General features: G+C 49.1%; 5 protein-coding genes across 5 annotated transcripts; 4 read left to right on the top strand and 1 right to left on the bottom strand.

Moving 5' to 3' along the window:
* Window positions 1–161: 161 nt before the first annotated feature.
* On the top strand, window positions 162–1,475 carry N7500_003624 (uncharacterized protein; the record flags this gene model as incomplete). Its single annotated transcript, XM_056674770.1, has 1 exon — window positions 162–1,475. The coding sequence occupies one exon, from the start codon at window positions 162–164 to the stop codon at window positions 1,473–1,475; it is 1,314 nt and encodes a 437-aa protein (XP_056535295.1).
* A 596-nt stretch (window positions 1,476–2,071) lies between these two features.
* N7500_003625 (uncharacterized protein) lies at window positions 2,072–3,122 on the bottom strand (the record flags this gene model as incomplete). The annotated part of the gene is made up of 2 exons (XM_056674771.1): window positions 2,072–2,433; window positions 2,570–3,122. The coding sequence occupies 2 exons, from the start codon at window positions 3,120–3,122 to the stop codon at window positions 2,072–2,074; spliced, it is 915 nt and encodes a 304-aa protein (XP_056535296.1).
* Window positions 3,123–4,729: 1,607 nt separating this feature from the next.
* Window positions 4,730–6,165, top strand: N7500_003626 (uncharacterized protein; the record flags this gene model as incomplete). Its single annotated transcript, XM_056674772.1, has 2 exons — window positions 4,730–5,243; window positions 5,342–6,165. 2 exons carry the CDS (start codon window positions 4,730–4,732, stop codon window positions 6,163–6,165), a joined length of 1,338 nt encoding a protein of 445 aa, XP_056535297.1.
* Window positions 6,166–6,998: 833 nt separating this feature from the next.
* Window positions 6,999–11,884, top strand: N7500_003627 (CORVET complex membrane-binding subunit VPS8; the record flags this gene model as incomplete). Its single annotated transcript, XM_056674773.1, has 3 exons — window positions 6,999–7,301; window positions 7,353–7,785; window positions 7,839–11,884. The coding sequence occupies 3 exons, from the start codon at window positions 6,999–7,001 to the stop codon at window positions 11,882–11,884; spliced, it is 4,782 nt and encodes a 1,593-aa protein (XP_056535298.1).
* A 1,509-nt stretch (window positions 11,885–13,393) lies between these two features.
* Window positions 13,394–14,750, top strand: N7500_003628 (glycoside hydrolase family 16 protein; the record flags this gene model as incomplete). Its single annotated transcript, XM_056674774.1, has 3 exons — window positions 13,394–13,519; window positions 13,582–13,814; window positions 13,889–14,750. The coding sequence occupies 3 exons, from the start codon at window positions 13,394–13,396 to the stop codon at window positions 14,748–14,750; spliced, it is 1,221 nt and encodes a 406-aa protein (XP_056535299.1).
* Between the last annotated feature and the right edge of the window lie 384 nt (window positions 14,751–15,134).

The following is a 15,134-nucleotide window of genomic DNA, read 5'->3' on the forward strand; positions in this document are numbered from 1 at the left end:
GTGCTGTCTACCAGCCCATAGAATGAGTTTGCAGTTGCCAAAGGATTTCCAGCAAACGCACTTTCGCATCAACATCCTTCCCACAGCCTCTTTCTTCTCCCCTTGAATTTTGTTTCCTCTGCCATCTCTCAGTTTCATCAACTCTCTAGTCTACATCCATCATGCCTACCAAATCCTCCTCTAGTAAGGGTGTCAAGAAAGGTATGCCCCATACTTTCTCCCCTCATTCATCATCCTCGCCCATCAGAAAAAATCCAAAACGTATACAATCAGCTATCCGTAAGCAAATTAACAACAGCTCTCCAGGAACCCCCAAGATGGATTCATCTACCCCAAGTGAGTACTGCGATCAACTAACAGAGCTTCAACGGGCTTTTCTTCATGGCGCTACGAAGTATACTGGTTCTAATCACTATGCCTCTGGCGCAGAGATCAAATCTGAGATATCTTCCCCCACTCCCGCTTCTGTCGCCAATGATGAGAACGAGAGTGAGTACATTTTTGACTTGACTCCTATCTCAGACCCAATCTCGGCCCCATTTCCATCTACTGAGGATGACCTTACCTTGCGTCTCGCTACCACTGCTGACCCCACTGGCTACCCTATCTTTGTTTCTCGAAATGGACTCTGGGACTGGTATTATCTTGACTCTAACAACAAAACCATAGAGTCTTCCGTTACCCCTGCCAACGATACGGTCAACGAAAATGCCAAGAGCACAAAGAGTGAGTTTGCCGATAATCTCAGTCATTCCCTGAACCAATTTCCCTGCACCGAGGACGACATGACCTTGTCTCTCTATCCCAATCCAGGTTCCAATTCGACTGAAAATCCCACCTTTTCTTCTCAAAACGGACGTTGGGAATGGATGTTTCTCCCCTCTAACACGGATATAGCGTCTCCCGTCAAGGTCAAGATGGAGGACATTCCCGAGGGCAATCCAAGGATGCATCGACCAAGCAACCCCATCTCCGCCTCATTCTCCACCGCCAACATGGACCGTTTTCCCTTTCCAAACAGCATCCCCGACAGCGACGGTGAAATCTCCACCGTGCCATCGCTGGTTGAAAACATAGCCGAGCAAGCCAGAACCGCGAAGCATGTCAGATTCTTCATGAACACTTCCCATGACAAGCACTTCATCCCAATCGAAGTCACCCCTCTCACTGGCAACGAAAATTGGGATTCGTGGTTGGCCGCCATGCGCCTACTCTTCCGCCAGCACTCGGTGTGGCCTATTATCACTGCGGAGCTTCAGCCACTGACCCCTGACCATAACCTGTACCTGTGGTACCAGCGTATGTGCGACTGTGCAATCGGCCTCATCTATGCCAATGTCTCTGAGGCGGTCCGCAAGTCCCCTTGTTTTGTGAGCACCGTGCGCGAAGATGATCCTGATGCTTTGATGTCCCATCTGTACGCTCACTATTCCTCGCCTGATTCCGATCACGTTCATGAGGATGAGTTTGACTAGATGCATTTTGCTTTTGGTTTGACCAGGGTTTGCGTATTATGGGGAGTTCATATTTCAATATGTACATTGTCTCAGGTTTCCTTGATCCCTGTGGGAAGATCCCTCCCGTTTCACCCGGAGTCCGGAGTCCGGACCTTTTGATATCTGATCTTTGATGCTCTTTTATTTCCATGTAGTATCCAGTTGCTAGCCTTTTCCCAGAATCTCAACAAATCGTTAATTCTTATTCAATCGTTGCCTTCGTATGTCGACGTTCTTCTACTGCGCCCATAATCGGTGAATTGGCCGAAATCTGTACAAGCCCAGACGGTCTCTTGGTAAGGACAACGATAGATTCTTTTGTTAGGCACTCTCTTCTAGGATTCAGGTGGTAAATATACAAGCAAGCGTACCTGGTTTCACGGCGCTTCATTCTGCTCCATATTTCCTCAAAGTCTTTCCGAGGTCTTGGTGTTTCATTATATCTACATAGGTATCTTCTTTCCACAAGACAGATAACTTCAAGTACAAAGCATATTCAAGCACCATACAAAGTATGTACCGATATATACGGATATTTATAGGCACCGTATCACAGAAGGTTCCCAAACCCTGATCTACAACCCATTTAGATTCTTCTGCGCCGTGATAACATCCCCCTTATCCACAAAGTCCGCCAGTATCACATTTGGCGCACGCCCATACAACCCAGTACATAACGTCGCCTGCTCTCCAATACTACCTGGCCCAGTCGCAGCATTAGTAGTGTCTGCCAAGTGTCGAGCTGGAATCTTTATGCCAAGAATATCGACATCAAGGAAGTGGTTGATAATGCCCATTCGACCTGTAGCGGCAGCACCAGAGGGCCGGTCAATACTGCAATTCGAGAAAGCGGGGTCTGTCACATCGTAGGCTGTCTCGAAGTAGTAGGCAAACTCGTCTTGGATGTAGTTCACTTTTTTGGTGTCCGCGCCATAGTCTGGAAATTGTGAGTCTTAGGCTTATGTCATATTCTCTGTGATTGCTGTGTTTTTACCTAGGAATACAACCAATCTCTTTCCGCTAGATATCATATCACCCAGTGTGGGCCAGTCTGTAATTGGTAGTGGATTTGCGGGGGGGGACGTAGGCATATTCAGCGATCCCGCTGCTGGAGAAAGTGTCTCCAAACTCGTTGGCCGACAACGAATCTCCGTTTGTCAATAGGAGAGTGACGACTTCGTTCGGATTCGCATCCAGCCAGTCTTTAATAGTTGTCAAGAATGATTTGAGAGGTCCTCCATCCTCGAGCAGGCATGATGTATGGCACAGCTCTATAACGTTTTCATCAATGATGGAACGGTGTGATTGTGCTTGCAGGTACCGAATTCCCATGTCGAGTTGGGCTTTTATATCGATGTTTTGATTCTGCTGGGGTAATGGTCCGACAAAGGGGGAATCATGGGCACCTATGAATGTGAGATTTGAATAGGCTCGGGTGCAGTATTCTGAGTGGCCATTGCAGGTTGCAGCTAGAGATGAAATCGACGGCGTGGTTGAGGATGTAGATACTGAAGACTGAGATGCCCGTGGTACTAGTGTTCCTTGTCCTGGCACTGCGAGAACAGGCTGCAGTAGTAGGAGAGTACTCAGCAATGTACGTGTCAGCCCGTGGTGGATTTGAGCCATCTTGTTCTGATTTGCTTTAGGCTATACTTGGCTGTGAGCAAAAAGGTGCAAGTAGGCGCTGTAACCCCTTTTATGCTCCAATACTTCGATTTTGTGCTTTCAGCTATCGTGATATATATCTGCTGTTCACAGTCATGCGGGTGCAACAGCTGGCCTCCGCAACAGTAATATCATTTGCCCCCGCGCGGGGTGATATGCTCATGCCGATTCCCACATTCCCGAGATGCATATGTGACCAGATTAAAACCCCCAAAGCAAATGAGATCGGAGCTGACGATAATCATTTTGGTAGTGAGGTATAGTGCCAGTGAATTATACCCAAGGTGATGGAATATCATGATGATTGAAATATTCCAGTCACCTCGTGACCGCGGCCATGCGCCAACAGCAGGCCTTGTGAATGGTCATCTCCGTTTTTCACAGGGTCTACCTCATTTATTGATTGATTCGAGAGACGTCTCCGTGTATTTAAGTGATTTGAGATAGAAGAGCTTCGGGGTTGTATCAGATTTCGCTGATAATGACCCCTTGTGAGGGCAAGGGTCGACTTCAAACGATTTGGTGGGGCCGAGAAAGGGTTAGAACTTAGGATGAATGCTCTGTTATTTAATGGTGCGACGGACTTTTATAATGCTGCCATGGGATCTCACACAATGAGTTCTTCTTGTTCGATTCCTAACATGCACGTTTCGATGTACTGCTCAGAGTCAGTTACAACGCACATGGATGATCGCTACTTGAATGAGACTAGGCTCTTTGCATGGTTGATCCGACCTAGAACTTTGGAGATGATGTTGAAGGTGATGGCCATCAACATAGTCATTTGTGATTTACATTGTGATATGTATATCACTGCCTTGTCCCGTGCAATATTATTTACTCGATTCACCTTCAGGATACCTTCCAATCATAAGATTGTGTCTCCTTGTATTATCGCTGCTCTTACTGGCCTCCTACATGTGCAAGATTTCTGCAAAGCTCCCACCGAGATCGGATTCGAGGTTATTGGGCTAGGACAACTGCTAAATGTGCAGCCACTCGGAATCTTCCTTGAACCCTCAGATCTTCATTGGTAAGCCAAATCAAGCTCAGTGCCTTTCAACCTTATGTAGTAACCACGTCCTTCCTTCATATTGTATGACTGCGTTGACACCGCATATTGAGAATTGAGGCCACTCGAATTGAGGTTACAGAAGGTAACATCTTTATGCAGTACTCCATATGGAGCACCGATTCAACTGAATTGCAAGATAAGTGATCTCATCATACGGAGTGGTCGGTGAGAATGCTATAAGATCAAGGGCTGTGATCCAGCGCCCCAATGAACAGCGTTCTGTTCATTGATCTCGGGGTGACACGAAAAGGGAACTGTCATTCACTAGTAGAGATACTTGCATAGGAAGTGCGGCAGATGCTTGCACAAGAAGTGTAGTACGGAGAGTACAGAGCATACCTCCAGTGTGCTGCGAGTTCGAGTTACTAGTCCGAATTCGAGTCTTGACAAGATATTTAAGTATTAGATCTAGGCCTCTCATTCTTTCTAACATTGTGCTTTATCATTACAATCTAGCATAGTCTCGACCTCCGTGGATTCAAATTTCGCAAATATGTTCCAACCCTACAACCTTACTCCATTAGACCATTTTTCGCCTCCGGGGCACCTCAACGCTTCTTTAATATTCAGTTTGGCCGACAAGGATCATGCTCAGGTTCTTCGGAGAATGGAGGGTGCAATAGCTCGCGTGGTCTCCGAATTCCCATTCCTGACTGGGATGGTGGTACCATCTACACAGCCAGAGGGTAGAAGTAACGTACTTCAGGTGCGGCCTGCCACTGCCGCCGAGCTTAAAGAATGCCCTATTCTGGTAACTCAACATCACACAGAGCCGACTCCTCTCACCGTAGAGGGGAAATATAACACTGTCTTGATGCCGTTCCCAGTCGTCTACCCGCCACCTAACCCTTCTCATGTGTTACGGTTTAAGGCCAATGTGATAGGAGATGAGCTGCACATCGTCTGGTGCTTTGATCACCGAGTCATAGACGGATCAGGCTTTGCTGTTTTGATCTTTGCTTTCGCCTCGTTCTGTCATGATCCAAATGCCCCAGGACCATCCGCAGGTGCATATGCACAAGAAAAAATAAGGCACCATATCGAAGAAATTGCACATACAGCCACACCGCAGGACCTTCAATGGCAGACTGCCCCCCTTCAACAGGCGAGGACAAAGTATCTACCGATTCTAGCCGAGTGCCCATAAGCGTGCTTCGTGTACTCGATGGCCGAAAGATAGAAAAGTTGTGGCAGGCCTGCAATTCGGCTTTACAGTCTCTTCCTGAGATATACACGAAGGGTCTTTCCGAGATGACCCTTTCACCGAATCTGATCGTTAGCGCGCTAGCAAACATATGTAGTAATCGCGCCCGCTCGAGAGCTTTCCCCAATGAGCAGGAATCCTCATCCGAGATGTTCCTCGTGGCAAATATTCGAAAGGCACTGAATTTACCCCGAGGATATATCGGTAATACTATCTTGGGTCTGACAAGCAAGTTTGATGTCTCTGCGCATCCACCTCTCGAAGTTTTACAGAACATCCACGTTCCATTGCCTCTCAATCCAGTAGGGCCGGAAGACATCTGGCGGATCTGCAATATTGCCCAGACTCTCCAGGAAGAATCAATACATATGGATAAGCGGCATGCACAGGGCATGATCGCAACAATGTCTCGCAAGCATGATTGGAGTTCATTCCAACCCAGGTGGGGGATGCAATCATTTGTATGTGTATCTGATCTCAAAAGAGGGTGGCTTTGGAGGGACTGTGGACCACTTGGAGACCTTCAACTTTTCGACTTGCCGTTCGATGCAATTCCAGGCTTTTGCTGGATAATGCCGGACTCGCCATCTGATTCTTTATTACCCTATCCATCCTGGAGATTGCGGTGGAATTTGGAACGGGCGGCGATCGAGCATCTATCAAGCGATCCCCTTTTCCAGTGGGCTTCAACTCCTAGTGAAGACCGCGAGCATGCCAAAATCTAAGCCAAAGAGCTTGCTACAGAACTCGGTGCATTTCGATATATGTATTAGTTAAGTTTTTCGAACCACTATCCTACGATATAGGCCCACTTTGCGGTTCTTGGTGAATATATCTCGAGATTTTTCTATTCATCTAGAAATTATGTCTGCTCTTCATTGGCGTGGGATTAGTACATATATCTTTCTGTCATACGAAAAACAGATACCTGGTACATCTGAGTTTGATGGGTTCTTATGGATATATATTGCAGAGTAGGCACAAGAAGAGACTGGGGATGAAGAGTAGATAAATACGGTAAGGTATTCTGTATATATTGATATAAGCAAGCTGGAAATGCATAATCCTTATTAAAAGACCCAGTAGCCAAATATGACAACGCTCATTTGTATATTTCTACAGAAATTCTCGGTATTTAGTTTCGTACAGAGCTTACGCAAATAGTGTGGCCCCTTCACTCAATTCCTTCAATAGGTCAAACGTAGAAATATGAGAAAGTATTGTATACAATTAGGAAATTTTTTGATCTAAATAATGTATTCGGAGTAGTTGTGAAATGAAAATATACCTGGCAGCCACTGTGGCTGGTGTTCGGCCCCTAAGACGGCCCCGACCCAAGCAACGGAGCTCTGCACTCTCATTCTCCACTGTGTTCATACTCGAGCTCGACACTCCACGCATTCGCTTCAAATTGTACTATCCTCTAACTCCCTCTTTCTCCGAAGAAATCCCCCCATCAATCCCACAATCGCCCTCCCTAATCAAGACATCGCTGATTCGGTTTCGTCTCCACCCAAGCTACATAACGGGGAGCAATGGTCATTCGGAGATCTCGCTCATGAGCTCGATGGCTGAGGGCAGTGAGGATTGGTCGCGCGAGGACGAGCTTGACCTAGGCCAGGAAGATGATCCCCGACAACCCGACCATGGCGCTCTCGACCAAACATTACCTTCCCCGCAGGCACCAGCGGAAGAGGGATTGGACACAATAGACGATGCGGAGGACCACGATTCCGAGAAGACAGCGGGACAGAATGATTCTCAACTCCCAGAAACCCCTCCGCCGCGACATGCGGACTGGACCGCGACAGGGAGCGTGGATGAAACAGGGTCAAACCCCGACGATTCCCCATCGCTACATGTTAGTGGTACCATTGGCGCATAAACTGAATAGCTAGCTGATTGATCGCAGGGATCTATTCCGTCATCCTTGAGTAGCAGTGCGCTCGCACTCCGCGGATCTCCGCGAGCCAGTCCGAGCCCGGCCCGTCGCCCCTTTGACCTTCGCTTCCAGTCCCGATTATCTTCGTCGCCGCAAAGTGTGTCTCGAGCCAGCTCGCCGTTCCTAGCGCATCTCCACTCGCGACAATCTTCAATAACTAGCCAAATCTCCCAGAATCCAGAGACAGAAGTGGAACCGGCCCAAGGACCTTGGGATGTGGTGCGATGGACAAAGCTGCGAAGAATCACGGGGCAGGCGTTTTCGGAAATCGGGAAGCGCAGTTTCGGACGGCCAACTTGCCTTGCAGTATCAACGTCTATTGTAATAGGTACATCCAAGGGTATCATCCTTGTGTTCGATTATCAGCAAAGCCTGAAGACTATTATTGGAACGGGCACGCCAGGTTTGTCAAAAGAAGTCTACACCATCTGGCTCATTGTACTGATAATTATCTAGCTGTTGAATGCGGTGCTGTTACATCTTTAGCACTTTCTGCAGACCACACTACCGTTGCAGGAGGGCATGACTCGGGAGATATCTTTACCTGGGAGATTTCGCGCTCAGCGAAACCTTTCCTTCACATCCCACCAATTCCGGCCAATCAAGTCGAGACTCGAATATCTGATGGCCATCTTTCAGGATCCGCAGTCATTCATATTGGGTTCCTTGGCACTAGACGCACCGCGCTCGTCTCGGCTGACACTCAGGGCATGTCGTTCTCACACCTAGCAACAAGGGGAATGGGTGCAGTGGGGCGAACAGTCAAGACGACTCGAATCCTGGGTCGATATCCCCAGGCAGCGGTAGAGACCAAGCGGCGGAAGCCCAGCTCTGTCCTTGCTTTCTCCCCTTTGCCACTCGGCAACGTAGAGCAATCCACTGATTCTTTGGGCCTCGTTGCTATGCTGACACCCTATCTTCTTGTCATTGTGTCCACAACACCAGTGGCACAAACCCAACACAAAGCACCGAGGCCCAAAGAAGTTCCCGCCCACAGTGCCATGACTGGTGCCCTGGCATGGTTTCCAGCCATTCGACTGAAGGGCAAAGACACCCAGACTTCAAACACAAAGCTTGTCTACTGCTGGTCAAATGTGTTGACTGTGCTCGAAGTCTCGGAAGCCGAGTCAGACGAACCTGCCGACAAAGATAAACCCCCCAGCCTTGTGTTCAGAGCCCGTAGCAGATGGAGAGCAGATGAAGCCATTGTGGCTGTTCAGTGGCTCAGTCGCTCGGTGCTCGCAGTTTTCACGATCACACAGCGGCTGTTAATCATCGAGGATTATTCCATGCATGTGACCGATTCGGTCGATCTCGCCTACAGACACATATATCACACCGATCTCTTTTCTTCACAGCTTCATTCACTGGTTGAGCAGCTTGACGAGGAGGACGAGTCTATGCACGGGGTAGTAGCAGATGCATTCCATATGAGTTTTCGTTCTTATAAAGGGCGCTTGTTCTTGCTTGGTTATAACGAAGCCTTGGTGGGCAATCTATCGAATTGGGCTGATCGCTTGCTGGCGCTTATGGAGGCCGGTGACTTCATTGGGGCCATTCGACTTGCCACTTCTTACTATACGGGGGAGTCGGAAAAGTTGACAGTCGGACTTCCGGAAGAGGATGATTTGAGACAGCCCATTGTGCAAGAAAGGCTTTTGGAAATGATCTCCGCGTCCCTCAAATATGCTTTTGGCCGAAACTCCGAAGCAAGCACCGGCCGACTTGAGAACCAGCAGCTAGAGGAACTTGCAGAAGTTTCTATTGCAGCTTGTATCTACATGGCCGACGAAGAATTCCTCTGGGAGGAAGTCTTCAACTGGTACGAGGAGCAAGATTCGGCGGGCATTTTCCTGGATGCCCTCGAACCACGCATCGTTGATGGAACTCTGCGATCACTACCTCCAACCGCGGTAAAGGCCTTGATCAACCATTTCATTGGAACTCACTCGGCCGGTCACTTAGAGGAGATTATATGTCTACTGGATACTACCACAATGGACATCGATCAAGTCACAACGCTATGTAAGCAGCACAATCTTTACGACGCCTTCATATATGTATGGAACCGCTGTTTGATGGATTATGTTGGACCACTGGAAGAGCTACTACAGCTAATCCCCTCACAATCCGAGTCTTTGGTCAACGGTGACTATGTGGTCGAGATGAGACGACAGAACAATGCGATGAAAATGTTCCCCTATCTTTCATTCATTTTGACGGGTCGCGTCTATCCCACTGGAGACGACATGAACGAGGCTGAAGCCACGCGAGCTAAAACTGACTTGTATCATTTCCTCTTCTCGGGCCGTGGGACCGTTTCAGTACCTGGAAATACCAACGGGGCCGACCACTTCTCTCAACTTCGAGCCATGCTCAAGTTCGACGCTTCCAGCTTCATGAGCATGCTCAACGAGGCATTTGAGGACAGCTTCCTAAATGAACCTGAGAGCGGGGATGCTTCTGCGTCGGGCATTTCGATCAATCGACAGTACCTTATCAGCATTTTGCTGCAAGTCATGAGCGACGACCTTTTCACGCCTTTTGATACCATCTACCTTGATATGTTTGTTGCGCGCAATCTTCCCAAGTATCCCCAGTATATTCTCCTGTCTGGCACAATCCTCCATCAGGTTTTGGTCCGTATATGCCAATATCCCGAGCCGGAAATGGCAGACGACTGTGAGTTGAGTGCGGAGTATCTGCTGTCTTTTTACCACCCACCGGACATCCAGGCCATGATTCCTCTATTTAAAGAGGCGCGCTTCTTCCGGATTCTCAAGTCGACTTACCGTTCAGAGAAACAATACCCCCTGCTGGTGATGACTTACCTGGAGGATCCGAATGATCGCAATGCCATCTTCACCTGCCTCCATGACTGCCTCCGTCCAGGCTCTGGGCTTGGAAAGAAACAGAGAGGTGATACAGTGGATGTAGTGAAAGAGCATGCCAGGGAGATCGCCGAAATTGACGTCACGCACGCTGCACAGACGATGCAGGGCCTGGCCCCCGAAACACACGCTACGTTTTTGCGGGTCCTAGAAGATGATCCCCACAAACAGTATCAGTACTTGTCAGTCCTGGTAGAGCCGCAGGCCCAAACCGCGGACACGCAACCTTCGCCCAGTATTGAGAACTGGATGATCGAGCGCTACGTGCAGCTCTTGTGCAAATACAACCCCTCTCATGTCGCAGACTTTGTCGACGGATTGCGAGTCGGTGACATCCACCTGGATGAACTGCTCCCGTACATCGAGGAAAGTGGGGCTATCGATGCTGCCGTCATCCTCCTTGCCCGACAGGGCGAAGTCCGTAAGGCCCTTGACCGTCTTGTTGCACACCTGGGCACTCTCGAATCCGGTCTGGTAGGTATCCTACAGAGTGTACGCGATAGCCCCGACTCAGCGACTACCGCCGAAGCAATCGACGACCTGATCGAATCCCTGAACAAGTATGCCGGTGTCGGAACATGGCTCTGTCAGGGCCAAAGCAAGATAGCCAAGCAGTCGCCCACAAGCAACGCCAACGGCAAACGCAACGCGCCAAGTCTCGACCAGCCTCTAGCCTTCGACGAACTCCTCTGGCTTGACCACATCGAAGCCGTGGTCCGCATCGCAAGCAATGTGTTCGCCTTCATACAAGAAAACAATGCCCATACAACTCTCCCCGCCCAACCAGCAACATCCCTCGCCGGCGAAAGCGGCCGCCTCACAAGTTCCTTCCGCACCCTCGTTCAGCAAGTCTTCACAGCCCTCCTCGCCAGCACAGTCAAAAGCAGCCCAGCCGCAACTGAAAGAACAGACATGTCCTTCTTACGCATCCTACGCGCATTCCTCACTCGCGCCGCAAGCTGGTCCCCCTCCCTCCTTGAGCTGCGCGCCGTGCTAGCCTCCATTTTCTCCGCCTACTCCTATGAGAAATCCCTCTTAACCCTCGCAAACGGCATGCTAGACCGCGACCTCTTCGTCCACGTCGAGGAAGTCTCCCGTTTACGCCAACAAGGTTGGCGACCCCGTGGCCACGTCTGCGAGATCTGCCGCAGCCGCATCTGGGGACCTAGCGTTGGCGACGCGCATTGGTCTGCATGGGAAGCGCGACGCGCTGAAACCCATTCCCGCCGCATCGCGAGACGTCATGAGGAAAGCTACAACCCGTCTGAGCGCGGGAAAGGAAAGGCTGCTGATGTCGGAGCGGGTCATTGGTCCCGCCTAGATGCGAGTGCACATGCACATGTCCACGCTCATCGCGATGACGCTCGTGGTATGTCCGATGCAAACGCTGACCACGATCGCAATCATGACCACGACCACGACGGGGCTGGAGCTAGCTCTAGCACTGTTCAAGTCGCAGAAAGTTCACCAGAACCCGTTGTGGTTTTCGCCTGCCGACACCTCTACCACCGACGTTGCGTGATGAAGGCTATCAGCACGGGGGCCCAACCTGCTGAAACCGCGTTTCGGCGCGACCATTTACCCGAGCTGTTCTGTCCGGCTTGTATATAGATTTCTAGCGGAGTGATTATTTCCTTTGTGTCTAGGGATTTTCCTTTGTCACTTTTCTCCCTATCTCGTTGCTTTTTCTCTTTACTTAGCTGTTCGGGGGATCCCTAGATGAGATATGATCGTCTTGCATATAGCCATTCTCGTTGTTCCTTTCAACTTTTTTTTTACCTCTGAACTACTGTAATGTAATGTGATATTCAAACCAGGTCTATCCATGCCATATCACATCTTCATTAATCCTGTACATCTTCGGTGGAGAACAGGTGATATGGAGTTCTCTTCAGCCGTTCAGTTCATTCTCCAAGACAAGACGCTTGGCATTTGTACACCCAAGAGGGATGCCTCTGGATTCTCATTCGGTCCCGCAGGGGTTCGCGGAGGTAATATTCTGGACTGTGTGATCACGATGGTCTGGTGTTCTTTAGTTTGGGATCTACAGTAGACGTAATAGTTATTTGGAGCGTGATAGATATTGATGTAACTCTCGAGATGACACTGTCATTTCACCTTCGATATCAGTTTTGGGTAGGATCTCCATGAGAACTGGTTTCACGGCCACCATGCATGGAGGTACATGGGCTTATGTATCACTACGGGTAAATATATATGTGTGGGTACTTGTGTCCAAGTACCGTAAAAGGGTGGAGAGATCTGGTGATCAGAAACGGATGCCACGAGAGATCACCGCTCTATATTTCTCCTTACATTCTTTGTCTAGGCTCTTTTGAAGTCGAATTATCGCCTGATGATTCTTTCTGGGGAACTAACAAAGTACGGGAAAAAAAGAAAAGAAAACGCTTAAACAAGCCGGGAGTCCTTAAACAGCCGTGGCCTATCAGCTTCCTATTCTCCCTTTTCTTGAATACGAACTTTCGACGTTGGCGATAATCACTCTGGTTGGTCTTGTATCGTGATCTGATTTGATCCTTTTTTTGTATGAAACATTGAAGTTTGTTAGCGCTGGGGATATATCCGTTTCATACATACGGAGTAGGGGAATGGTGATTAGACTACATCCTATATTACTGTACATCCCTAGATGCTACGATGGTCTCTACTCTAAATGCCATACTCGTTTTAGATCAGACCAGACCAATCGGCAACTAAATGACCCTGAAGGCTCGGAGATGTCAGACTCTGACATTCCGCATGTTTCAACATTTCCCCTTTTGCCTGTCAGAAGTGTCTGGTGGATGTATCACGTCGTTCCATTCCCTTTTTCTTTTTGATATTTCTTTTTTCCTTTTGGTCTTCCTAAGATACCTCTCAAGTATAAAATTGATCCCGTCTCCCCCTTCCTGAGGCAATATATCTACCTCTATTGGTCCCTCCTTTGTTGCATATATACCTATTGTCCCTATTGATGTGTATTCATACCATTCTTATTGTCATTTACCATTTTGGTCACTATCTGTGATACTAGATCTTCCCCAGTCTTTAACAGACTCCATCTCTCTAATCCTTCTTCTTTCTTGCAAATATTCTGCAAAGATCCCAGCATTTAGCGCAATGCATGTGCTCTCAACCCTCCTGCCCACCCTGGGCGTGCTAGCCCACGTATCTTCCGCAGCATACACCCTACGCGATGACTATGGTACCTCGGACGCGTTTTTCGACAAGTTCAAATTCTACACTGTATGTCCATGGACCTCAGCTTCTCGTTTCATCCGTAATTCCCATACTAATCCAATACATAGGACACCGATCCTACCAATGGCTTCGTGACCTACGTCGACCGTAACACCGCCTCAGCCAGCGGTCTCATCAACACAGGAAACGGTGTCTACATCGGCGTCGACCACACTAACACGGCCGAGAACCCTGGCCGTAAGAGCGTCCGTCTGGAGGGCACCACCACTTATAAACATGGTCTTGTCATCCTCGATTTGGCGCATATGCCCGGCAGTGTATGTGGCAGCTGGCCCGCCTTGTAAGAACCCCAATCAATTATAACTCTCTTATCCCTTCCTCCCTTTTTAAAGAAAAACAAATTAACACCTACAGCTGGATGCTCGGCACCAACTGGCCCAACAACGGCGAAATCGACATAATCGAAGGTGTAAACGAACAAACCCAAAACCAAATGGCTCTCCACACCAGCAACGGCTGCACAATCACCAACAGCGGCTTCACAGGAACCCTCGATACACCAAACTGTTTCGTCAACGCCCCCAACCAATCCCCGAACAGCGGCTGCACAATCCGAAGCGAAAACACCCAGTCCTACGGCACTGGCTTCAACAACGCCGGCGGCGGGATCTACGCAACTGAATGGACTGGTTCCGCGATCTCGATCTGGTTCTTCCCTTCTTACGCGGTGCCGGGAGATATCACAGCGGGAAACCCTAACCCGGCGTCTTGGGGAGCCCCCACGGCTCGCTTTGCTGGTGGCTGTGATATCGATTCACATTTCAATGATCTGCAGATCGTTTTTGATGTTACTTTCTGTGGGGACTGGGCGGGCTCGGTTTGGGGTTCGTCGAGTTGTGCCGGTCGGGCTGGATCGTGTGTGGATTTCGTGAAGAATAATCCTGCGGCGTTCCAGGAGAGTTATTGGCGGGTGCGGTCGCTGAAGGTTTATCAGGATTGGAGTAGTAGGGGTACTGAGGGTGGTGTTGGTGGAGAGGTTGGGGCTGATGGTGAGGGTGAGGCTGCTGGCGAGGATGTGGGTGCTGGAGTGGGTGCTGGAGTGGGTGCTGGAGAGGGTGCTGGAGAGGGTGCTGGTGCTGGTGCCGGTGCTGGTGTTGGCGCTGGTGTTGGCGCTGGTGTTGGTTGGGATCCCACGGCGTGGTTTGAGCCCCCTGCACCTAGGACTTCTTCTAAGCATCGTCGCGGACATTATCATGCTGGGCATGATCATGCCTAGATGGTGATTGGGATGTGGATTGACAGCACTATTTTCACTGAGAGTGATATGGATTCGATCCTTTTTGCATTTCGATTGTATTTACTTTTTTTTCGGCCTTGATTTCCGTCTACTTTTGCGGTCTTTTTACTCGGGGTTTCCTGGCCCGTGCTAGTCGATGGGTTATGGAGAAGCGAGGGCGTTTGATACGCTTTATGCTTTATGCTTTATGATGACTTTGTGGATACCCTTTCCATTTTGATGGGATGAATATGAAATGAAAATAAACTATATTAGCATCGTAATTGTGTAGATATCTTGTCTGGTTCGTAAGTAAACTGAGTGGATCGTCCATGTCAGGTACTAGGTAAAGATTATACGATCTTCAGCATCTATAGATTTGAC

The sequence above is a fragment of the Penicillium coprophilum genome (genome assembly GCF_028826855.1).
Source record: "Penicillium coprophilum strain IBT 35676 chromosome Unknown utg000002l_segment0_segment1, whole genome shotgun sequence".
Taxonomy (NCBI): domain Eukaryota; kingdom Fungi; phylum Ascomycota; class Eurotiomycetes; order Eurotiales; family Aspergillaceae; genus Penicillium; species Penicillium coprophilum.